Source organism: Actinia tenebrosa, unplaced genomic scaffold (assembly GCF_029948245.1).
Source record: "Actinia tenebrosa isolate PJP-AT-01 unplaced genomic scaffold, QUT_ActTen_1.0 PGA_scaffold12__29_contigs__length_12842862, whole genome shotgun sequence".
Classification (NCBI taxonomy): domain Eukaryota; kingdom Metazoa; phylum Cnidaria; class Anthozoa; order Actiniaria; family Actiniidae; genus Actinia; species Actinia tenebrosa.
In genome coordinates this window covers 208,985-234,692 of record NW_028292572.1, presented here as the reverse complement: position 1 = coordinate 234,692, position 25,708 = coordinate 208,985, and the positions used below count along the sequence as shown (strand labels likewise).

Here is a 25,708-nt window from a genome sequence, read left to right as displayed (position 1 = left end):
ATAGAACACATGAATGAGTATAACGTACTGAATGAGAACATATCAGTGTATAGAAAGTGACATTCTACTACCACCACTTTGCTGCGATGCAGAGATGATATCATACAGGCTATGAAAAAAGGTGAACTGACCTTGGCCATTTTTGCTGATTTCTCCAAGGTTTTTGATACAGTTGTCTATAAGACCATCTCAATGAAATTTGAATAAAATGAGTTTCTCTAAGGATTTTTTTTATTGTATCTTGAGTTATCTCAGTGAGAGACGACAATTTGTGCAAGTGAACGATAAATGTTCTGAGTTCATTGATGTCACCTTTGGTGTTCAACAAGGTTCCATATTAGGACAGGTATTATTTAACCTTTACGTAAACGATGTTAAAGAATGCCAAGACTGTGCTTCATTTCAATATGCAGAAGACACAACTTTTATAAAGCATTGTCCAGCTAAAGAAATTGATTCTGCAACTAAAAAATTAAATGACATAATGGACACTGTATTGGAATGGTGTACTAACTCCAATCTTCTGTTAAATGGTAAAAAGACCAAGCAGATGCTACTTACTACTGATCAAATGTCAAGAACCCATCATCTTCTTGTGGTATCTCTTAGGGGTTAAAAATCATTCAGCCACGTCCTTTTTGAAAATTTCCGACGAGCATCCCAAGTACTTTTTTCCTGGAGTCCCCTCCCCCTGTGCAGAAAAGGCCAATTGAAGCAACATCGTTTACAGTCTATAAAAGAATCATGAATTATGGACAATACTAATATATATATTTAGGCACTGCCTCAAAGAGGAGCTATCGATACGGAAGTCACAGGGAGCCCAATTTGAACTGAGAGATAAAAATTAGTTTGGGAAAAAAATCTTCAATTATTTTTTATTCGAGTTGAAAATAATTTCTCCCATAATAAAAACCATGCAGTTAAATCGAATTGAACACTATGGAATCTACATTGTATGTTTGTTTGTTTGTTTGTTTTGCGTGAGTATACTTTCCCACTTAGGAATTTTGTACACAACTCAAGGGCTAGTTTTGTTCTTTGAAGACTCTTCGACAAAGTTTACCATGGCCGACATTTTTTGGCTTTGACTGAATCTCTTTTACTTAAAAGAACGAAAGTTAACTACAGAAAATACAATACAATACCAGGTTTATTGAAATTTACCTTGAATGTCTTTAATTGAATTCGAAATTCTGGAGATTTAGTGTGACAGAGTCAAAAGACACTATTTCGGACAGTAATTATTTAGTCATAAATCTATATTTTAATTAGGAATGCCTCGTGTACACATAGGAATGTAATTCTTTAGTTAACTGTTTGCGTGGAAAATGCGTAAGCAAGAAATAATTTCCGTACGTAATTACATTACAGTGAGTCATGCCTAGGTTTGGCGCTTGTTTACGTAAGTTCGTGTTTGGGACATCCTGTTTGCGCCTAGGGCGTGCAACATTGCATAGGATGTGTAAGGTCTTAAGAATGCAGGTTTTTCCATAAAAATAGGCCCAAACTAAGCTTAAATCAGTGTAGTAAAAGTTCTTGAAGACGTTGCACATATCAAGACAAGGAATTCTCTACGATGTAAAGGTATGAATCTTTGAAGCCTTTTACACTTTTACCTAGGATAGATTTAGGACAAATCTATGTTAATATCGTTAACTAGTCGTTATATTTTATAGCTTAGATTTTCTACATATTTGTTAAGCATTCGTTTCATGTTGTAGTAATTCTAGTCGCATTAGCGCGTAATTTAGTACAAAGTTATTCACGCAGTAGTAATTTAGTAATCACGCTGAGTGTATCTTGTCTTTTAAACTCTTTAAAACGTTTACTATAGGATCGCTACCGCCTTACTCGCTTGTTTAACCTTTTTACTACGATAAATAGCCTTAACTGCGGGATAAAAGACCTTTTCTTTCCAACCTTTAATTTGTTCGCTACTTAAACTCTACACTCAAGGTCATTGTCGCGACCGCGTGTTCAGTAAACCGTGTAATTCTTAGTTTGTCATAAACAAAGGTTAAAATACTTACCTAAAGCCATAGTTAACCTCTAGTCAATTTTTCCTATTGCTTTTTTCCATTGGTTTAGTTCATTTTAAACGGTTTACCGACTTGTACATTAAACTTTGCAACCTAGTAATTTTCACTCGCGTATTGTAAACACTGCTAATCAGTATGCAATATTCAAATTACCTGTGACGTAATTTACGTATTTCCGTTTCTATTTATATCTAGCAAAACTGTATTTTATTCATAACTTTTAGCTATTTAGATAAGCTACAAATTTATTTTATCTCATTGTAAATATTTTTCTTGTTTTCATTAGAGATATCCTGTAATCTCGTTCCCGTTTTTTTTCGAGTATTGTAAAGTTGTGTGAATTTTTCAATAAATTCTTTTGTCAAAACCACTTGCAATCTGATTCATAGCTGAGCGCCTTGCCGCCGGTTACATTAGGACAAATCAAAACTAAAATACAAACTTGAAAACTGGTAAAAGTGAGCAAAAAATAAGCTTACTTAATAATTACGTCTTTACATAACAACAAAAAATTAAGCTCATTTGTATAATCATAATTGCTCGAACAGCTTAATAAACAGTTGAATATTTGGAGTAAATTTGTATTTCATTCAATATTTAAATAAATTATCTGTAGAAAAATCAGTAAAATTATTGAATTATTTGAAGTCTTCCTTGTTTTGCCGATGGGACCCCCAAGTTTGGAGGCGAACAAAGCTGCATTTTTCTTAAACGGAAAACACACAATAGTTGGTTAAAAACAACCGAATCGTTAAAGATTTACAAAGTTGAATAAAGGACGAATATTTGTTGTAATATGCTCTTCGTGTTTATATTTCATCCAGCATTAAAATAAATTAAGCTTATCTATAGAAATATTAAACTTTTCGAGAGAAAGTCTTCGATTTGTCGATTCATCAAGAAAAACTGCTTGTCAAAAAATAACAATATATGATTGTTTGCTAAAAACACACACCTGAATTCTTGAAGAACACTTCTTGATCCATCTTTGAATATGCATGGCGTCGAGAAGCTTGGGGTTCATTATGGACCCCATTATTACGCTTACCACTGCTATCTCGCTACTACCAAAAAAAAAAAAAAAAAAAAAAGATTATGTTACTTTTGAGTTTTTCTATCTACTGGTAAGCAAAACTAAAAAGTGACAATAACTTACAGGCATATTGGACATTTGTCCATTTCGAATGCTCTGTGAGCACATGCATGGCAAAGCATGTGCCAACAGAGCCCGAAAAATATTTTTACATCATTGCCACAAAGTGGTATAGCACACGCTGTGGAAAAAAAAGAGGAAGACATGTGAGTTGAAGTAGGTGATAAGGGAAAAAAAAAGTTTTGAGGATAAGAGTGATGACACTTTGAGATCACTTACTCGGTGGACGTGTGCTGGATGACATATTTTTGCAACTGTCGAGAGAGTACACTGAACGTGGTATCTTATGATGGGATTCTTTTCACCAAATATACCTCCCACCCACGGTAAACCAAAGTTTACATTTCTAAGTTACGATGACAAGAATAGATATTTGTATCAAGACTGCCTTAACAATTTTTTCACAACGAAACAAGAAGAAAACGAAATTAATCTGAAACGTGAGGAAACCTAAGAAATGTTGTGCGTGCAATGTGTTTTTGCGCATTCACCCCTTTTTTTATTAAACATCCTAAATTTCATATGAAGTATCCTTCAGCTTTTTTCAAATGCTACTTTTGTTTTTCATTACGCAAACTCACACACACTTACACACCCCCATCACTAAGTGTCACTCTTTTTTCAATTTCTTCTCAGTGAGTTTTACTTTTTGGTATACAGTGCTATCCAAATATTTATGGGTTTTTTTTTTTTTTTTTTTGTCTTTTCTCGATGAATTTACACCTTAAACTATAGCTTTATATTGTATAAACCGTTTTTTCCCCCATTCCTTCACTCGAGGGAAACGAGACTAAAGGCATGTGCGTTATGCTCAATGAGCACTTATATTACGTTTCTTCTTTCTTCGTTTTGGTGAGTTAGTAATGGAAAAAATATAGAAATGTTCACAGGATTTTTGGTTTTCGCGAAAGACGGCGTTTTCTATACGACAGCTTCACACCCGCTTTACGCCTGTCTCAGACTGGTATCAATTAGAAAATCCATAAAAAATTGAGGAAAGTGTAGTATAATGGGTTCCCTGTGGTTCACAAGATTGTATATGGGTTCCCTGTGGAAACACATGCGAGGTAGAATGGCTGCAACATGGTTGTCCCACAGCCATAATAAAGAAAGTTACATCCGTCCAGTTTCACTGTTTAATGTGCCATCCCAACGTTACATGGTGTCAGAATTTAAGGGATAGAATCAATCTAAGTGTTGATCAAGTTTTTTCCACAAGATTAGTTCAAAGAACTAGGAAAAAATGCCAGAAACGAGCGCTGAGGCAGCCATCGTTCAAAACCCACGTATGTCAACATTCCAGATTTCACCACCGGAAAACTTCGATTTTTCGCAACCAGCCGATTGGCCAAAGTGGATTAGAAGATTCGATAGGTTCAGAATTGCCTCTGGGCTTGCATCAAGCGACGAAGAAAGCCAAGTAAACATGCTAATTTACTGTATGGGCGATAAAAGCGACGATATTCTCGTTACACTCACCTTGACCGAGGAGGAGAAGAAGAAGTATAAACCAGTTCGCGAGAAATTTGAGGAACACTTTGTAAAACGAAGAAATACGATATTTGAGAGAGCAAAATTCAATAATCGAAAACAAGAGGTGGGTGAGTCAGTAGAAAGTTTCATAACTGATTTATATGCTCTTGCCAAACACTGTCAGTTCGGTGAATTGCACGATCAAATGCTCAGGGATCGCATTGTGGTCGGACTTTTAGATAGTAGGCTGTCAGAGAAACTCCAGTTAGATGCTGAATTGTCTCTGAACAAGGCAATCGATGCCGCCCGACAGAGTGAGCAAGTAAAACGGCAGCAACAAGTAGTAAGAGGTTTTCAAGACCCTAACAGTGACAAACCCAGCCAGGTAAATGCACTCACAGGCAAATCCCGTAAGTGGAAGCCTCAAAACAAACAGAAGCCTCGAGAAAAGACTAAAGAGCAGAATAAGAGCCAACAAGAAAGTCGTGGCAGGTGTGGAAAATCACCAAGCCACCCACAAAGTAAATGCCCAGCTCAGGGAGTAGTTTGCCACAAATGCAAGAAAATTGGACACTTTAAAGCTGTATGTAGATCAGAAAAGCATGTCAGAGCTGTAACAACAGAGAAGGAGTCAGTCAGAGAAGATACAGAACCAGAACTGGCTAAAGAAGAATTAGAGCCCTTTGATCCATTCCTTGGAAACATAACCGTTGGTCAAGTTGAAAAGAGTAAAAACGACCCCTGGAGTAAGGTTGTTAAGGTAAATGGAATAGAAATAAACTTCAAGATTGACACGGGCGCTGATGCGACAGTAGTACCGTTGTCCACCCAAAGGAAAATTCCAGGGAGACTGAGACAGAGCGTCGTAACGTTGAAAGGTCCAGGAGAGCTGCCCCTCAAGGTGTGTGGCACCCTTGCCGCAACACTAGAAGTAGGAGACAAGAAAGTAAAACAAGACGTTCACATAGTGAGTGATCTTAAGCAACCCCTCTTAGGACGACCTGCAATCGAAGCTTTGGGTCTAGTCAAGTTAGTACAGCCAGTAAAAGCAACAGCTATGCCACGTGGCTACAGCCAAGAGGTGTACCAGAAACACCCAAATTTGTTCAAAGGTCTGGGGAAGATTGAGAGCAAATACCATATTGAGCTAGTAGATAATGCCACACCATATGCGGTTACCACACCAAGAAGAGTAGCTATACCATTACTGCCAAAAGTGAAAGAAAAGCTAGAACAGCTCGAGAAACAAGGAGTTATATCTAAGGTGGAGAAACCTACAGATTGGTGCGCCCCTATGGTAGTTGTGCCTAAACAGAACGGAGATGTAAGAATCTGTGTAGACTTGACAAAGTTAAACGAGAGCGTCAAACGCGAACGCCACATGCTACCATCAGTGGATCACGTGCTTGCACAGTTAAGTGGAGCAAAAGTGTTTTCAAAGCTCGATGCCAATTCTGGATTCTATCAGATTGAACTTACTGATGACTCAGCTCTACTTACCACGTTCATAACGCCCTTTGGTAGGTTTAATTACAACCGCCTTCCGTTCGGGATAACTTCCGCGCCCGAACATTTCCAGAAGAAAATGACCGCTATCTTAGCAGGATTGGAAGGAGTTGTCAATATGATTGACGACACATTGGTGTACGGTCGAGATCAAAAGGAACATGACGAACACCTTGAGAAAGTGCTGACAAAGTTAGAATCCGCAGGAGTAACACTTAACAAAGATAAGTGTGCATTCTCGAAGAGCAAAGTCACTTTCCTTGGTCACATAGTAGACGAAAATGGTATCCGTCCAGATCCAGCTAAGATAAAGGCGATTGCAGACATGGAAGAACCTGGAAACATAACAGAGCTAAGGAGATTCCTCGGAATGGCGAACCAGTTAGGCAAGTTTTCTAGTAAGCTGGCCGAGACGTCCAAACCCTTGAGAGACCTACTCAGTACTAACAGGATGTGGGTATGGGACAAACCACAACAAGAAGCCTTCAAAGCTGTTAAAGAGATACTAACTAGCCATGACGCAGCATTAGCACACTACGATCCAACGAAGGAAACGCGAGTTTCTGCGGACGCGTCATCGTACGGTTTAGGCTCAGTACTGGAGCAAAAGCAGTCGGAGGGAACTTGGCGACCAGTTGCCTATCAGTCTAGAGCCCTTACGTCCTGCGAACAACGATACGCCCAAATCGAAAAAGAAGCTTTAGCAGTCACGTGGGCGTGCGAACGCTTCAGCACATACCTGATTGGGAAAACCTTCCTGTTGATAACAGATCACAAGCCGCTCATATATCTACTCAGTCCAGTGAAAGGCATAGACTGTCTACCTCCAAGAATACAGAGGTTCAGAATGAGGTTGATGAGGTTCGATTTCCAGATTGAACATACCCCAGGGAAAAGTCTTTCATCTGCAGATGCGCTATCAAGAGCTCCTGTATCACAGCCAGAGGTCCAGGACCACAAACTCCAAGAAGATGTTAATCTGTATGCCAACCACGTGATGCAGAGTATACCAGCAACCCAGAGACGTCTGGATGAAATAAGGACTCACCAAGAGGAGGATGAAGTCTGTAAACAAATTTCAAAATACTGCCGAGATGGATGGCCAGAGAAATCTAGTCTAAAAGGCCCAATCAAGCTCTACTACCCATTTGCAGCTGAGCTATCGGTACAACAAGGATTGCTGCTCAGGGGAAGCCGCCTAGTTATACCCGCGTCCATGAGGATGGAGATCTTAGATAAGCTCCACACAGGTCATCAAGGAATTGTGAAGACTCGAGTGAGAGCCAGACAGTTGGTATGGTGGCCAGGAATGAGTCGTCAGTTGGAAGAACTAGTTGATAACTGTCCAGTATGCAGAAAGTATGCTAGAAACAAAGCTGAACCGATGATAGCGACAGAGATGCCAGACTATCCATGGCAAAAGGTAGCGTCTGACCTGTTTGAGTGGAAGAAGCAGAACTATCTGTTGGTGATTGACTATTATTCAAGATACATTGAAATCGCACTGCTATCGAGTACTACCTCGCGCAACGTCATTACGCATCTCAAGTCAATCTTTGTGAGACATGGTATTCCGGAACGCGTTGTGACAGACAACGGGCCTCAGTATGCTTCAACAGAATTCGCAAGCTTCGCCAAAGAGTATGGTTTCAACCACGTTACTAGTAGCCCACGCTACGCGCAAGCCAATGGAGAAGCAGAGCGTGCCGTGCAAACAGTCAAGAGATTGTTGGAAAGATCGACAGAACCCTATTTAGCACTTCTCGCTTATAGGACGACACCGCTTCAGCAAGGATATAGTCCAGCGCAACTGCTCATGTCAAGAAACCTGCGTACAACAGTTCCTGTCATCCCTTGTCAGTTGAAACCCAACGTAGTAGACTCAACCTACGTGAAACAAAAAGATGCGGACATAAAGCTGAAACAGAAGGTAAACTACGACCTCCGCCACAGAACACAAGAACTACAACCTTTACAAGAAGGAGATCCAGTCTGGATCCCGGGACTAAAAACGCAAGGAACAGTGAAAGAAGAGTACGGAGAGAGAAGTTTTGTCGTAGAAACACCCAACAACACTCAAGTATGTCGGAACAGACGTCATCTAAACACTCTACCCCCCGTGCTTGGAGAGAAGGAAGATCAAGAGCCTGTACGTGCTCCGCCAACAATGTCAGATCCAAAGAAACAGTCAGCAGATGACGATGATGGAGTAACGACAACTAGAAGTGGACGAAAAGTGAGACCACCACAGAGATTCATAGATGAGTACTAGGAACATTGAACATTATGTTGCACTTGATATTTTTGAAGATAAAAGAACTGTTAAGTCCAGAGATATAAGCATGAACTGGGACACTTTATTTTTGTTGTTTATATAACGTTGTAAACCCGGTAGGGGAGGTGTAGTATAATGGGTTCCCTGTGGTTCACAAGATTGTACATGGGTTCCCTGTGGAAACACATGCGAGGTAGAATGGCTGCAACATGGTTGTCCCACAGCCATAATAAAGAAAGTTACATCCGTCCAGTTTCACTGTTTAATGTGCCATCCTAACGTTACAGAAAGAATATATTTCGCCACTAATCCCCGAATTGTATAGAGGAATAACTTCTTAGTAATTTTGCTTAGTTTCATTGATTTTAATTAAATTCTCAATATTTTCAGAATTCTTAAATATATTTGTATTTCTGTTCCGTTTCGGCATGTCAAATTGAACGCTAAATCGAAAGATTGAAAAAGGGCATTGCTACATGCCCTGAGGTTATAAAACTATATTCCCTTGAAAGAATGATGTTTCTTCTTAGAGAAAACGTAATAAAATTTTTGGGCTACTGAAACAACGAATTTTCAGCGCCCTTTTTCTGAGCCTACCTGACGTCCAAAACAGCCACTTTGTCACGGTCACGCGATACGCTATATTAACTAAGCGCGAGAAATAAGAATTATCCGACTAAATTTGCCTCGGTCGAATGATCTAAAATAAAGATATTCAACCTTTTCTAACATATCATTACTTGACCAAGTGAAATTGGAAGCTTTTAGATGCTGTTTGATGCCGAAACACCTAAATTAGTCTACTATAGTCAGTATATTTTTCCCTCGACATATGTCGATGATTTAGTAAAACTTCTTTTTTTACTGAAATGCTCCACATCAGTTTTCCAAATCAAATTGTGAGATTTATGATGTTAATAAGAAAAGGCATAACATATTTATGATGTATGTGGTACCTTTTGGAGTGGTTTATTGTCATGAAAAACTTCATAAAGACTGGAACGGTCAAAAGTGATGCACATCGAATAACATGTTATTTTCACGTGTGAAAATAACGCCATTGCGATGGCTATTCAAAAGTACACGAAAAGAATTGCCTGAAAAAGCCAAAACATACTTTCATTGATAATTATATGATAAACAGAATATTACATGGGCGCTTGGAGATACGAAATTTATCTTCGAGTGTTGAAAATCTCTCACTCCTTCGCTGCGCTCACTCGTGAGAGATCTTTTCAACACTCGAAGATAAATTTCGTATCTCCGCGCGCCCATGTAATATCCTCTATATATCTAGTGCGTTCTAATATCTAGTTTATATCTTATTTCATTATTTGAGCTATGAAAAAGGAAAGGGAAGGGGAGCGAAGGGGAGGGAATGGAAGGGAAAGGAAGGTAGGGGAGGGGATGGGAGGGAAGGGAGGATAAGGAAAAGTGAGGAAAGGGAAGGAAAGGGAAGGGAACGGTTGGGAAGGGAAGGGAAGGGAAGGGAAGGGAAGGGAAGGGAAGGGAAGGTAGGAAATAGAGTGTCAACTGGTTCGTTGCATTTGTCAACCATGAAAACATGATGTATCTGTATTTAGCCTCTAACGACGGGGTTTGTGTTTATATTTTCAGCTAATTGCAAACAATGTAGACTTTTATTGAGCAATGGCGACATGCTTGCGCTTCACCTTCAGCAGCAAAAGGAATACAAGCGTTGCATGCGTAAATACAGGAAAGTCTTTGGCTAAAGGCTGGGCCTTGAAAACGTCTAGTAGTGGCAAGCGATTCAATGTTATTCAGAAAAGTTATTTGGATGAAAAGTTTGCAATTGGCCAAGAGACTGGGCTGAAAGCCAATCCCGAACAAGTAGCACGCGACATGAGACACGCCAAGACGGAAAATGGAGGTCGTCGTTTCAAATATGAAGAGTTCTTGTCCTCACAGCAAGTAAAATCATACTTTTCCAGAAAGGCAGCCAAAATAAAACAGGGAGACACAGCTCAGGTGGGAACCACAATTACCACAGACGATAAAGCCAGTGAAGACCAGAGTGCTTACACATCTGCTCGAGATCATATTCTCAGTGTCAGATGATTCATCCAGTTATCTATGATGCCTTTGTGATATATATACAAAAGATAAACTCAAAAAGCTCAGTGTAGCTCTTTTGGGCCATATTTGCGAATATTTTGATTTACAAGTTGATGATCTTCCTGAAAAACGAAAAGCTCCTTACATTAACTTGATTTCTGAGCTTGTGCAAGCATGTTCTTGTGGTGGAAAGGAAGGCTAAAGAGACGGGAGAACTCAATGAAAGAGGAACTCAAAAAAATTTAGAACCTGTTATACAGTACTAACGGCCATATGTATGAGTCACAAAAACTATACAACGAATGTGAATATACATCCGTTCACGAGCCTGGTAAGGCCTGGTTTTCAATAGCGACACATAAGCACAACAGTTTTAAGTTATTAAAATCATTCGAATTATTTTTACCTTCGCTTTGATTGGCCGAGATAACTACAAATAACTGTCTACAAAGGATATTCTGCTCATGCACATTACGGTGCAAAGCTTTTTGCCGCAAATAATAATTTACACATGCGCAGTAACGTTGCATTTGTCAACATGGCTCGCTTCGCTGGTATGTTTGACGGATAGCAAAAAAACCGGCGAACAACGAAAAGAAAACGGAAGGAATAATTTGAATGATAAAACATTTAGTTTTTGGCATCAGCAAATAATTTCTCGCTTGCCACTAGAAACCCACGATATTTTGCTCGATATCGTCCAATATTGCTCATTATCATCCAGGAAATAACCAAGCCGAGCGTCAACTTTGAACAAAGTTTGTTAAAAAATAAACAAATGAATAAAAAATCGATTTATGGTACAACAAATTACATGTAAGACTTTGTTTTCTTGTTTGATGTTTTTGATACTTGGTATAAAACAAACCAAAAAACTTACTTGAAAGCAATTTATTATATTATGTCGGTAAGGAACAGTTTCATTTACACTCACTAAATAGTTTCGAAAAGTACAAGTTTTTATTTTAAATGGACATAAGCTTGTCTAGTTTGGAAACAGGGATAAAAGAAAAATCTTTTGATTTGGAAAACTGATGTGGAGCATTTCAGTAAAAAAAGAAGTTTTACTAAATCATCGACATATGTCGAGGGAAAAATATACTGACTATAGTAGACTAATTTAGGTGTTTCGGCATCAAACAGCATCTAAAAGCTTCCAATTTCACTTGGTCAAGTAATGATATGTTAGAAAAGGTTGAATATCTTTATTTTAGATCATTCGACCGAGGCAAATTTAGTCGGATAATTCTTATTTCTCGCGCTTAGTTAATATAGCGTATCGCGTGACCGTGACAAAGTGGCTGTTTTGGACGTCAGGTAGGCTCAGAAAAAGGGCGCTGAAAATTCGTTGTTTCAGTAGCCCAAAAATTTTATTACGTTTTCTCTAAGAAGAAACATCATTCTTTCAAGGGAATATAGTTTTATAACCTCAGGGCATGTAGCAATGCCCTTTTTCAATCTTTCGATTTAGCGTTCAATTTGACATGCCGAAACGGAACAGAAATACAAATATATTTAAGAATTCTGAAAATATTGAGAATTTAATTAAAATCAATGAAACTAAGCAAAATTACTAAGAAGTTATTCCTCTATACAATTCGGGGATTAGTGGCGAAATATATTCTTTCCTCAATTTTTTATGGATTTTCTAATTGATACTGGTCTGAGGCAGGCGTAAAGCGGGTGTGAAGCTGTCGTATAGAAAACGCCGTCTTTCGCGAAAACCAAAAATCCTGTGAACATTTCTATATTTTTTCCATTACTAACTCACCAAAACCTATCTTTGGAAATATTTTGGGAATTTTCGATTTTTTCATTTTGCACACTTCCGGTCGACATTTACTGATCCCCGCTCTTAAGAGTTATATCACCAAGTTACCATAGGAGTCAAATATTTGATCGCTTTTTAGCTTCACATGTGTATGATAATAGTTTTGTCGAATCATGAAAAGAAACCCTGAAACTTTGGATGAGTATTGGAATACGTACTTGGTGCTTGTAGATACTCATCAAACGTCTTGTTTTAATCTCAGTTTTCTTGCTTATTTTTCTCTTTGCTCATTTTTATGTGAGTTACATTTTTAATTATATTTTCATGCAGTTTACTTCTACCAACAATGGACGCGCGCAAATATTTAGTTGTTTTTCTTGGTCGCTAAGACGCGTTATTTTCCCCTCACATTGTGAAGGTGAAATGAAGACATGATTTGGAACGAAAAAAAAAATTATATTTTTTCTCCCATGACTTTTTTTCTTTCAGAAGAAAAGAGAAGGAGAAGGGACACGATAAGTTCTTTATGCATGATAAGTAAATCTTGAATTCACAATGCGCAACTTTTTTTTCTTATGCGTCATTGTATTCTCCATCAAATAAAATTGAGTGAGAGATATTCACCAGCAAGAAAGGTGTCCAATTCAAGATTCAAGAAAGCTGGCTGCGGATTTTTTACCATCGCCAACGAATTCAATAACTATCTCAGCGTCATTGACGAAAAAGTCCTAACGGATTACAAGCAATTGGATGTACCGATGTGCAACCATTTGATGCCTGCCACGCTTTGGATTTCAAAGAGCGAGAAGAACCCTGGCAGGCCATATTTAAATGTGGTCAGCTCGAAAGCTGCGAGTACTTCCAGTGGGGAGATGGATCTCCAAGTTACACCACGCTAGACAACATTGAAAAAAGACGCACCATGACTCATGATGTTTAAGAGTCAATGTCTGTAACGGTCGAGAACCATCGGACAGTTGAAAAAAATCGAAATTGCTCATACTTTGCCTAAATAACCTCCCTGGTAAGACATTTTCAAAAATATAACTTTAAGTGCTGGGCGCCTTTTATTTTTGGAGAAATCGCCAAAAGTTGATTTTTGAGCCGAAACGGGCTTGGGCACCCTGTGTCGGATAGGAAAAATCGAAGTTTTCTCGGCGTTCGCACGGCTTCGCGTTTTATTATATCTAGACCATTATTTTTTCGTTGAAAAGGTACGTTCTTCTTCTTGAGTTTCATGCCACAATAGTTTTGCTAGTCCCCATTGTAAATAAATTACAGATTTTTAAAGTGACCCTACTTTGGTGCTTCAGAAAATTCGTGAATTTTCGTCATTTTCAATATGCCTAAATGTGTCGTGGTACATGTACCAGAACTAAATAATTACCACCATGTTATAGCCTAACCCTTCTAAAATAACATATCCAAAGATTGTTGGCGGCCCGCTAATCCTTATTCGCTGAGAGTCCCAAATGTGTCGGTAGTTTTCACCCAAGAAAGCGTTACGCAACGCGTTATTGATTATGCAAGTATCTCATGCTCGCGGGATTTTAACCTGAAAACAACATAAAACAACCACATTTCACACGCCATGACCTCTAGTGATGCCATTTTATTTCTTCTTTCGACTATAAAGTTGAAAAGTACTATTATTTCAGTCTTCTATCATCACTAGTTCCGGTGGTCACGCAAGGCGACTCAAAACATGTTTCCACAACGCCAAGAAGGCCATTAACTATCCAAGAAAAAGATTATTGACATTCTCTATAGTTCGTTTACGCAGTGAACATCCAGAAACTAAAGAAAATAATATGATATCTAATGATTCGATTACATTTGCAATACTACCACTCGTATATCTAGTTCAAATCATGGAATGATATATATACTGTAAGACTGGATCTGTAGTTTAGCGCCGGGTTTAGAGCTGCATTTTTATATGAAACAATAATAAAAAAACTACCAAGAGTGCTATTTATGATGGCAAAAATCAACTGCAACGGCTATCAAAAAATAAAGAAAAAATATAGGACGAATTGTACCCTGTGATTTTTGTTATTAAAGCAACAGTAAATTTCACTGCATGGTCCTACCGATGTTAGAGTGACAACTCTATTTATATCGTAACACAGGTAACCCGATTTCTAGTTCATCAGTTGTTCGTCAAACATACATTTGGAACATTTTAACTAATACCGATCTTAAGTATATGAAGCGCCTCTTTCTATAAAGGAAAATAAAATAAAGAAATTGGAAAAGCATATAATAAAGAAAGAAAGAAAGGAATGAAAAATGAACGCGAAGGAAAAGTATAGACCCTTGTAAAACATCCTACAATGCTTTATTTTCCGCGTTTGACGTCAAATTTATATTCTTTTGAAATTTGCTCCTTTGAATGAAATTGAAAAGAATAGATTTGACGTCAAACGCGGAAAATAAAGCATTGTAAGTTTTATTAAAAGAGTGTATACGAACTAAATAAAAAGAAAAGAAAAGAAAGGAATAGGAAAACCCTAAATAAAACAATAAAATAATAATGAATAAACAAATAGCTTTTTGAGCCTCTAATCTAGCCGGACGCGTGCCATATTTATAGGACAGATTCCAAGAGCTACAACAACATGGCAAAGAAAACGTTTCAAGTGAAAAGAAAGAAATCATATAATAACAAAAAACTACTTATTGCAACTGCAGCTTGCAACCACTTCTTCTAATAATTGCAAATAGGGTGCTTTCCTCTTAACTGGCTTTGCAGGTACATCCAGGTCCAGGTCTTCACACATCATACAAAGCATGTCGACCTTCAACTTATTCAGTTTCGATTCTTTGACCAACTGACACACATTGTACTGGTCGTAAATTACTGGGTGCTGTAGACCAAGGGATGACAACACTGATTCTTTGGCCTGATGGTAGTTTTCTTCTTCTATAGCGGCGCGAGCGTCTTCCTCCGTTACATCTGCCGTCTGATTCCGTGCTTTGGATGCAGTTCTCGAAAAAAATGAGGCTACCTGTTCGACTCAAAGGAACTCTGAGACACTGAACAGTCGCGTACCATCGTCGCCACGGGCACGTCTCATATCTTTTGATACGATCTCAGCACTCAGCTTCCGTCCGGTTTGTTGCCCGATGTTAAATTTCTTTATAAGATATGACTTCTGCTTCTCATTAAACCGGTACGTTTTTCGGGCTTCCTTGAGTGCCCATCCCATATCAAGCGTAGTGCTTGAGCTTCTTTGGGTAGTATCATTAGAGGAAGAAACCATAATTGTTGGAATGGCATCAACATCTTCCTTGAGATGACATGCATACCTTTCTTTTGCTAGGTCTAGCATCGATTGCTTCTCTGGAGTGTTTGTGCAGGATTCTAGGGACAGGTGCTTCTCTAGTGCTGAAGATCTTTGGAAAACACGGAGACAACCTTCTTGAGGACATGAGTAGATTGAAGTCTGTATTTGCTGAGGGACCGCCTCCTCTTCCGCTTCTTGGCTCGGGTCTTTGGTTGTCTGTCTAGCTCTAGATACAACAGGTCTAAAACTGCCGGGTGAAAACTCCACTTCAATCCATTTGATGCTCATATCTGGAAAAGTGATAGAGGAAACCATTAAGAATATCACGACACACTGAACCCTTACGTCACTGCTATACTTACCCTCTTGGATCGTTTCCTTCTTTATCTTCTTGCCTTTACCAATGTTGTAGCCACGCCATGCAATGATACTTTCTTTCTTATATTCGAAGTTATTCAGCTTGCTTATCCCCGGAAGTTTTCCCAGCTGTTCAAGGGAAGAGCTATCAATTCTCGGCACTACAGCAACTCGGACCCCCTCTACTCCTCCATTGGACAGAAGGGCATCTTTCATTTCTAGAGCGTTGGTAACATCATTGCCCTCATTCACGAACAAACGGATATGGCTTTTGCATCTGGCTGCTAGTCGGTCTGCAGGGCCCTTGCCACCTTGGGGGTCGCTGAAGTCAATCCTTGATAATTTGATTTTGGTCATTCTTTCAATGTACTGGCATGCAAGGATGGTTGCTGCAGAATGGTAGCACCCCGCATTGTCTTGACGGAAAAACGCTGTTCTTATATCTGGATTATCAGTCTCCAAGGTCTTGAGCACGTTCTGCATGATGACTATGATGGCGGAGCTGTCTTGACTGCAGGAATCAATGATGTGAATAAAACCTTGGGACTGAAGTTCGCCATTGAACCGTCTAAACACCACAGAGATGTGCCAGGATATGCCTCTTTTCCCGAACCAGTCTGATTGGGACTCTCGGTACTGGCGGGGCAGGAATTTCATGGCCCAGTCGTTAACGATCCACACTGTACCATTATCCAGAAGGTTTATGATATCAAGGCGAGCCTCATCTTGTCGGACACTTCTTAGTTGATGGCTTTTCCAAGAATAAATGGCACGCTTTGAAGACTGACAAAGATAGAGACATTCGTCCCTGTCTTCATCTGAAGAAAACTCACATTCATCTATGGCATCTTCTATACTCTTGAGTGTGTCATCAAGGGCGTTACATTGGTCGCATCGTTCTTTATGTTCATGCTTACAATTGCGCTTGAAATCCTTGTCTGCCTTGTCACTCAGTGCGTAGATATAGCAGTGATCTGCAACCTGCGTGTTGTCGCTGACGTGCAGCTGTCGACGAAATATTAACGATTTGTTAGGGTAAAGAAGCAATCAATATTTAAATAATTTATTGTTTATTACCTTGTAGTCTCCTTTCAGATAAAGCTTGCTGACTTTCAAACAATCTTGTGTATTGGAAGCCCAACTCTCACCATCTTTCCTTAAAGGGGACACAGTTTGCACAAGTTCCGCCAAGTCGTCAAATGCTCGCGCCCCTTGTGCTGCAAAATAATCCAGGCCCTGGAGTGATTTCCGCACAGACGCACTGCATTCATCAAGTATTCTGAGCATGGTACTCCTGCTGAATGGTTTAAAGTTTGATTCCTCGCAGTATTTAGAATATTGGGTAACAATCCTTTCAGGCACCATTGAACGAATGATATTTGGCACGGTTATTGTTCTCCCTGATGACATTTTTAATTGTCTTTCTCCAAAAGGCAAATCCTGTACAATATGGGGGCTGGTTATAAAACTTAGAAAATGTTCCAACTGGTGGTGGCTTATGCGAAGGCGAGGCGTTCTTTTTACAGGAACTGGAGTGCTTCTTCCATATTGAAGACGATGAAGATTAGCCATAGTGTATCGATAACGGGTTAGCTCTGGAATGTATTCTGAGGCCACGCTAAAACTGGCAACGTCAGAGAAGGTAGACAACACTTGTCGGCGAGTATCCCAGCTATCCGCGTTTTTATAAGCATCTGCCAAAGCATCTAAATATCCCCTTTCTGATGGTAAGTGAGTAAGACCAAACGCTTTGCTCATGTTTTTGGATATCTGTAAAGCTTGCCACAGGTGAGCTGCATTCTGGGGAGATATTGCATTAAGAACAGAAACTATGACATCACACGTCCTCTGCACATATCGCCGCTGTGTTCTCTCTGTAACTTCTTCCCAATCAAGCATTGGCTTCACAATAGGCTCCAGCTGACATGCTATCAAGAATCTGTTTAATGCAAGGACAGCAGAAGGGAATTCGGGTGCCTCGCCAGAAGAAGATGCAGTACTCATGGTGTCTGGAGAAAATACGCTCAGTGTGTCATCATGTTCAGTTATTTCGAGTTTTCTCATTGCCTCTGTTATCTCGTCAGAAGTATCCGTACTTTTCTTCTCCTCTTCTTGCTCCTATTAAACAAACAAGAAATAATTTTCCACTTTTCATTTTTGCGTCGACTATACTGCTATATGCAGACTGAAAAATATCATGATAAACGTAATTTCTATTTTAACTGAATAGAGGTTCAAGCCTTTAAAAAATTAAAGAAATCTCTTGACTCCTTTCGGTGTCGAGATTAGGAGATTGAGATATTCTCCACGATGTACAACGTTAATGAGTTAACTACGAACAGTACAAAGGAGCTATCTAGCGCTGTCAAAGGGGTACGAACAGCCCTGCCTCTGTTCCTCCTCTCTCCCGCTATGCATGCAGTTTTACATCAGCATACCTCCAGGTAAAAAGTTACCTGTTCTGTTTCTGATGGTTGGTCTTCAGGCATATCAGAACTCGGCTCGGTTGTCTCGGCTACATGTAAGTCGAAATGAGTCATTTGTTTATTCAAGAAGGTTTTACATCTCTTGCAAATCACTACAGACAAAATAATAAAATTCACCGTCGTCAGTACTGTCAGGTCTGGAGAAGAACGATAGTACTGATTGCTAATGTACGGAATAGACTAGCGAAATCATTCCCTTCTGGACAGCAACAAGAATAAAACAACAACAAACAAGTGGCAATTAACGAAACAGTGCGAAAAGAGAAATTTCTCGTCCAGGCTTCCGCCCAATACTTAATTTTGGGTTAATTATGGAAGGATTATTTGTTATGACGGGGGAGGGCGGGGGGGAGCATGAAGATTTCTAATTTTGAAATATGAAATCATGTTCAGGGCACCCCCCCCCCCCCTTCCCCTTTGCACTTGCCATATTTTATGTCCCTCCCACCCCACCCCCAGTATAGTGTAAAAAATTCAAAGTCCTCCCCTTCCAATAACATTAAACATAAAAAGCCCCCCGCTTATGCCTTTCAGTATTTTTAGGGCCCTTCCTTAAAATATTCATGCCCCCATTCGTCATATTAAACTAACTGAAACTACCCTTATCCATGCCAAATTTACGGTGATCATTCGTTAGTGTACTCACGTGTTCCTACTGGAAGGAGAGTCTCTGTTTGATTAAAAACGTATGAGGAAATAGAAGTTGTCACTCCACACTGGCCTTTAACAGATGACGATTTGTGGGCAGCAATGCCGTCTGGTATTGCACATCGAGTTTTATTGCATCTCCAGCGAACACCAAACTTATCACGGTGAAGAGGACAGATTGTCACTTGTGGATGTTTTTCATCAACATTGAATATTCCTTAAAAGAAAATAAATTCGTCTTGAATGTTTATAATCTATATGCACTAGAATTTAAAAACTACATTTTCTGTTGTTATTGCAATATACAAAACTGATTTTCACTTACCTGCCCGAGCAAGAAGTAATTTGAACTCGGAAGAAACACCGGAGTCATCGCTGACTTTATGTAAAGAAAGGTGATTGGAAACATCTTTTTGGCAACTTTCAAGGGTGGTGCATTCTGTAATAGATTCATTATACGAACTGGGTCCGCACAAACCACCAACTAACGCAGAGTAGTTGCAGGAGCTCATGCTACTACGAGCACAATGGTGGCACTGAACATGCTTTACTTTCACAGTTGATAAGTACTGATCAATATTGCGCAAAAGTTTAACTGGTGTTCTGTAGTGTATTGCGCAAAAAAATAACATTAGTGTAATTACTTTCATCCGGTCTTCTGCTTAGTAAACTGTCACGGATTGAGTCAAAAATTGCGCAAACAAAAAACAACGGTAAATTAGTTTTAACTGGCTTTCTGTATGGTAAAATGCCAGTCAAAAGTTACGTAAAAAAAAGAACACCACATAAACTACTTACTTTCATCTTGTTTTCTAGTCAAAAATTACGCAAAGAAAAATAACAATAAATTAATTTTAGCTGGCCTTCTGTTTGGTAAAATGCTAATCAAAAGTTGCGCAAAAAAATAACATCGCTCAAGTGTAATTACTTTCATCTGGATTTCTGTTTAGTAAAATGTCAGTCAAAAATTGCGCAAAAAAAAAAACAACACTGAATTAGTTTTAACTGGCCTTCTGTATGGTAAAATGTCAGTCAAAAGTTACGCGAAAAGATAACATCGCATCAAGTGTAATTACTTTCATCTGGATTTCTGTTAAGTAAAATATCCGTCAAAGATTGCGCAAAGAATGTAACACCGTTTATTCCCTTATACAGTAATGGACCTTTGGGCCCAAAATCTTGGAAAACAAAAATATTTTACTCAGAAAAAACAAATTTACTTTGAAAAATTGATGTTACCTACATACGAGGTACTTAATCTAATGCAACAATTGTTTTCGTTAGAGGCTGTTATGGTACTATTGAGTTACGGTCTAGTCCGAGTGTCATTTCGGATGACTGGTCAATCTGCCAAGAACCGAAACACAAAATACAACATTCAAGTGGACAATTGTATTTTGATGGAAATGTTCCATTACAACACTTCTTAACTATCCATTGATAATGTGCAACAAACAAATGTAGTGCATCTGTAAGACGTATTTATCCTTGGCGTTGTGGAAACATGTTTTGAGTCGCCTTGCGTGACCACCGGAACTAGTGATGATAGAAGACTGAAATAATAGTACTTTTCAACTTTATAGTCGAAAGAAGAAATAAAATGGCATCACTAGAGGTCATGGCGTGTGAAATGTGGTTGTTTTATGTTGTTTTCAGGTTAAAATCCCGCGAGCATGAGATACTTGCATAATCAATAACGCGTTGCGTAACGCTTTCTTGGGTGAAAACTACCGACACATTTGGGACTCTCAGCGAATAAGGATTAGCGGGCCGCCAACAATCTTTGGATATGTTATTTTAGAAGGGTTAGGCTATAACATGGTGGTAATTATTTAGTTCTGGTACATGTACCACGACACATTTAGGCATATTGAAAATGACGAAAATTCACGAATTTTCTGAAGCACCAAAGTAGGGTCACTTTAAAAATCTGTAATTTATTTACAATGGGGACTAGCAAAACTATTGTGGCATGAAACTCAAGAAGAAGAACGTACCTTTTCAACGAAAAAATAATGGTCTAGATATAATAAAACGCGAAGCCGTGCGAACGCCGAGAAAACTTCGATTTTTCCTATCCGACACAGGGTGCCCAAGCCCGTTTCGGCTCAAAAATCAACTTTTGGCGATTTCTCCAAAAATAAAAGGCGCCCAGCACTTAAAGTTATATTTTTGAAAATGTCTTACCAGGGAGGTTATTTAGGCAAAGTATGAGCAATTTCGATTTTTTTCAACTGTCCGATGGTTCTCGACCGTTACAGACATTGACTCTTAAGTACTTGAGCCACCAAGACCTAAGAAAAACAAAGTCAGCTCCAATAAGGAATGTGAAAAGAAGAAGAAGAAGAATCACGACAGCGAACCATCACAAAAATGAACAAATGAACTGCATCTCTGAACTACCTTATCGATAGAGTTAGAACATGCAATAAAAGAGGGTGTGTTCATGAATAATAATAATAGGTGATTAATTTTGATTGTGTTTCGTAACACACATGATTTGAGAGGTTAGGGTGAAGTATAGGGTTGCTGTTACACCCAACTAGTATTCATAATGAGATAAAATGTTGCCTCGCCAAAGGCACTCCATCGATCTCAATGCTTTGAGAAAAACCCAGAGAAAAACCCAGAAACTGTTGAGGAGAACGAATCGAGAGTTGAAGAGGAACAATACTGATTTGGAAAAGGTTATTCGTCTTCAAAAGACAACAGCAAACCTCCTAAGCTACATTGCCCAGGGACTTAAGTCTTGACGTGGGCGAGAGATCAAACGGAGCCTCTAAAATCAGCTAAACGGTACCTCAAGAGTGATCATAAGGTAAGCATCCAATATCTGCGCAATCAAATATCACTTTTGAATATCACTTCTTTCACATCGTTTAGGCATGCGTGATAAAACGTAGCTCCTGTCACCATAAGGTATACCAATACAATGCGTGATATAATGAACAAATGCGTTTAACATGACCTGCACCGCTTTAAACAAGAATGACTTAGAGTTTCTTTGGACATTATTAACATCTCATTTTTTAATTAGGTACACGTTTCCAAACAATCCAGCGTCGCCGACCATTGTAGGTCTTATACCCTGAGCGACCCAACTGATCACGACTTTCAAGCCACCTGTAACCACAAGCACACTGACTACTGTGATCGATGTAACCAAGTACAAGAGGTTTTTAGCAATATTGATGAAGCTTTGGCGCTTCTTTCTGAGGATAACAAGGACGTCAAGGAACAGTTGGTCTTCACAGTTGAACAGGCAAAACAGAACATATATGCATGGAAGGCGCACCTGCTACGTAACATAAACCAAGACGAGGCACGCATTAAAACAGCCGATTCTCTGGATGAAAAGTCAGTACGTCTGGTTCAAGACTGGACTATGAAGTTCCTACCAAGAAAATTTAGGGAAAGCCAGACCGATTGGTTTGGAAAGCGCGGATTGTCGTGGCATATCACTGTAGCAACCTGCAAACCCGAGAACAGCGAAATTCATACGATAACGTTCGTGCATGTATTCCAATCTTGTAAACAAGACAACTGCACATCACTGTCAATCATCAAAGATGTGGTGCACAAGCTAAAAGAGGAGCTTCCTAAGCTAGTAACATTACAGACAGGACAACGCGGGATGTTACCATTCTGGTTCAACTATCTTAGGAGCAAGTATGATCGGCAAGGACGTTGGTGTCTCCGTACGTCGCATGGACTTTTCAGACCCGCAAGGCGGGAAATGTTCATGTGACAGGAAGGCGGAAACTATCAAGTCTCACATGAAAATCTTCTTGAACACTGGTAATAACATCGGAACTGGAGAAGAAATGGTGACCGCAATTAACTCATCTGGGGGCATTCCTGGTGTCAAAGTTAATCTTGTAAGCACTGCTCTAGGTACAAAGCCATTAAACGTCAAGATGGATGGCGTAAGCTCTTTCTCTAACATCAAGTATGCGAAAGATCATCTGAGAGTTTGGAAGGCTTATGGAATTGGGCCTGGGAAGAAGGTGCCACTAATCACATTGGGTAAGCTGAATCAAGAGAGTGGTATAGTTGATCTATCGACAGCTAGTAGAGAAGATGCAGTGGCTCAATCTGATGCACATTTCATCCATTTAAATAAAAGTGTTCGCAGCTGCAAAACAAAGTGCACCAACACAAACGACACGTGAAGCAGTCGAAGAATGCGAGAATCATGGTTATGTAAATAGACTCCAGGGTCTAACATCGGGTGTACCAGAAATGTCTTCCGCTGTGGTAAATGCTCTTGGAGCTAAACAAGGTTTACCAATGGGCTGGGCCTTGAGATCAAGCCAGGGACGGAAGAAGAAACGCTTCTCGGAAAAACAGAAGAGCTTTCTGACGGACAGGTTTCTCATCGGAGAGGCTACAGGATGGAAAGAGGATGCAGTGTCAGTGGCTAAGGCTATGATGTCAGCAAAGGATGCTGAAGGACAGCGTCTATTCAACAGCACAGAGTTTCTTACTAGCAAGCAAATTGGTAGTTTTTTCTCTAGACTAGCAGCTAAACGTGAACTTCTAAGGGAAGAAGATGAAGAAAAAGAAGAGAAGGAAGATGAAGAGTACGACGAAATTGACGAAGACATCGACGCTGCGGACAATGAAGAATCCTTAAGCGAGCTGAAGAATAGAGTTCTTAAAGAGGTGTCTCTGACTCATCCAATCTATTTCGAATGCTACAACCTTTGCGACCTTACCAAGAAGTTTAAATTATCCAAACTCTCGATTCCTGTGCTTCGGGACATTTGCCAACAATATGATATTCCTGCGTCAGACATAACAAAGAAAAGAAAGGCTCAGTATATAGAACGTATATCCGGCTTTATTGATAAAAACTGTATGTGTAGTGGCAATTAAGGTACAAAATTTACACCTTGATAGATCTTTGTCCCATCATATAAATCGGGGCATGTATATGTTATGTACATAAATTGTTCTATAATTTGATGTAAAAAAATTCCAGTTATTCAATCACGGGAGGGAAGGTGGAGGAGTACTCCAACATAAAGCCTATGAGGGGATGTTCCGCTGGATAGTGTATGTTTTTTGTGATTTTGGTATTGTCTTGGTCAGGGTCAAAAATTCCTACATAGGCTAGACCTAACTAGCGTTTCCAAGCCATAATTAGGATGTTGAATTTTGGCTTTTTTAGAACCGTTTTTTTCGCCGCCGAACAATTTTTAGGGTTATTTACAGTGTTGAATTTTGAATTCTTATCTTAGAAATGATCAGGGTTTTCGATCGCAGCTGCACATCCCTATCAATAAACCACCCTTAGCACCAATACCACCACCGTCTCCTGGGATTCAGTCGCTTTCGCATGGCAAAGTACCATTAACAACTGCAATCTTGTGAACCAAATCGACCAATTATCTCATGATCGCTCTTAAAGTAAAATATTTTAAAACTCAAACTGATCTATGATAGGAGTAAATAATTCCAATCGCCTCACGGTGTCCGGTCACACGTTCTACTGACGAAATCTGACTGCTAAATTTTCGTATGGAACCTTCGTAAAAGACTGCTGGGACTTGTAAAGCAATGTAAATTACGGTATATTGTTTTAAGAAAACAATTTTGTTTTAAAATCCAGATGAACGAATAAGAAAATTTCGACAAAAAACAAGCACTTGTCGATTTCAGTCACGCTATTTGTCGAAAATATCCTTTTATTCACGGCCTCCGTATGAACCCTAAACAAAATAACCCAAAGTAATTTTTTGATATGTTGTAGAACAACATCTAATTAGTTCATGGCGTGAGTTTCATAGAGAAAAAATCTTGGGCACTTGGTTAAACTATTTCGGCGTGACCAAGGTCAGATCGTTAGATCGCTATGTATGAATACCATGCAATTCTAAATATCACCTGACTGCTCTTAATTAATAGCTAAAACCATAATTTTATATCCAATCAACTCTCGAAGACTTCTACTATCGATTTACAAACATTTATTTTTCGTATCTTTTCCCCATTCTGCAAGCGTTAGCTGTTTTTGAACCTGTTTAATTCTACTGAAAATTTGCATATTTTTGAGGTCGCCGAGAGCCCAACAGTTTTTCTCGGATTTTTAAAAATTCTAGCGGGTATTAAAAATAATAGTAATAGCTTCCAGCAAACCAAAAATTAGCAAAATCGAAATTTTGACCGCGGCCGCGAATTCTCGATTTTGCTCGATTTTAATAGACCTTCGCTCTTAATAGCCTTAAGAAACGAAAACGTCTTCTTAATAAAACTCTTTCAAAATATCTCATGGTCTCCTTCATTCTGCAGTGTTTTGGTAAAAGGAGTGAAAAAACATCAAACCTATATTTTTTTCAAGAGCGATAAAACGAAAAGAGAAAAATATTCTTTTTGCACGCCAAAAAAAAATCATGAATAAATTAACCTTTCTGATAATTTATACAGAAATTAAAAATTCACCACCAAAGTGATAGGGGAGGGGGAAGGGTCCAAAGCTGCAGGTATAGTAGTCATGTATATCTGCGCTGGAATCATCCTAAGTTGTATGAAGTAGAAGGTTCTGATTACAATCATGTTCTTAGAACATTTTGCGCCATGGTAACAGATACCCTATGGTATTTCATTGATACAACTGAAGAGGGGGATG

The 25,708-nt window shown here is 39.1% G+C and overlaps 2 protein-coding genes, 1 long non-coding RNA gene and 1 pseudogene across 3 annotated transcripts; 2 read left to right on the top strand and 2 right to left on the bottom strand.

Moving 5' to 3' along the window:
* Positions 1 to 1,244: 1,244 nt before the first annotated feature.
* LOC148911888 (uncharacterized) lies at positions 1,245 to 2,352 on the bottom strand. Its single transcript, XR_016119379.1, has 2 exons — positions 2,034 to 2,352; positions 1,245 to 1,619 (listed from the first exon to the last, which is right to left on the bottom strand). It is a non-coding gene; the product is annotated as an uncharacterized LOC148911888 (long non-coding RNA).
* A 2,086-nt stretch (positions 2,353 to 4,438) lies between these two features.
* Positions 4,439 to 5,460, top strand: LOC148911887 (uncharacterized). The gene is made up of 2 exons (XM_089028336.1): positions 4,439 to 5,414; positions 5,456 to 5,460. The coding sequence occupies exons 1-2, from the start codon at positions 4,439 to 4,441 to the stop codon at positions 5,458 to 5,460; spliced, it is 981 nt and encodes a 326-aa protein (XP_088884462.1).
* Positions 5,461 to 15,192: 9,732 nt separating this feature from the next.
* On the bottom strand, positions 15,193 to 19,255 carry LOC148911886 (uncharacterized). The gene is made up of 5 exons (XM_089027877.1): positions 19,076 to 19,255; positions 18,400 to 18,521; positions 17,021 to 18,061; positions 15,949 to 16,948; positions 15,193 to 15,876 (listed from the first exon to the last, which is right to left on the bottom strand). Exons 2-5 carry the CDS (start codon positions 18,481 to 18,483, stop codon positions 15,317 to 15,319), a joined length of 2,685 nt encoding a protein of 894 aa, XP_088884003.1. The 5' UTR covers positions 18,484 to 18,521; positions 19,076 to 19,255; the 3' UTR covers positions 15,193 to 15,316.
* Positions 19,256 to 20,411: 1,156 nt separating this feature from the next.
* LOC148911885 (uncharacterized) lies at positions 20,412 to 23,955 on the top strand (annotated as a pseudogene).
* The last annotated feature ends 1,753 nt before the right edge of the window (positions 23,956 to 25,708 follow it).

What these genes read in the sequence shown, in the direction of transcription:
- LOC148911887 (XM_089028336.1), top strand. Translation starts at nt 4,439, where the DNA reads ATGCCAGAAACGAGCGCTGAGGCAGCCATCGTTCAAAACCCACGTATG.
- LOC148911886 (XM_089027877.1), bottom strand. Translation starts at nt 18,483, where the DNA reads ATGACTCATTTCGACTTACATGTAGCCGAGACAACCGAGCCGAGTTCT. An exon ending in AACCATCAGAAACAGAACAG is followed by an intron (nt 18,062 to 18,399) that starts GTAACTTTTTAC and finishes TTTGTTTAATAG; the next exon opens with GAGCAAGAAGAGGAGAAGAA. An exon ending in ATCTGAAAGGAGACTACAAG is followed by an intron (nt 16,949 to 17,020) that starts GTAATAAACAAT and finishes TTTCGTCGACAG; the next exon opens with CTGCACGTCAGCGACAACAC.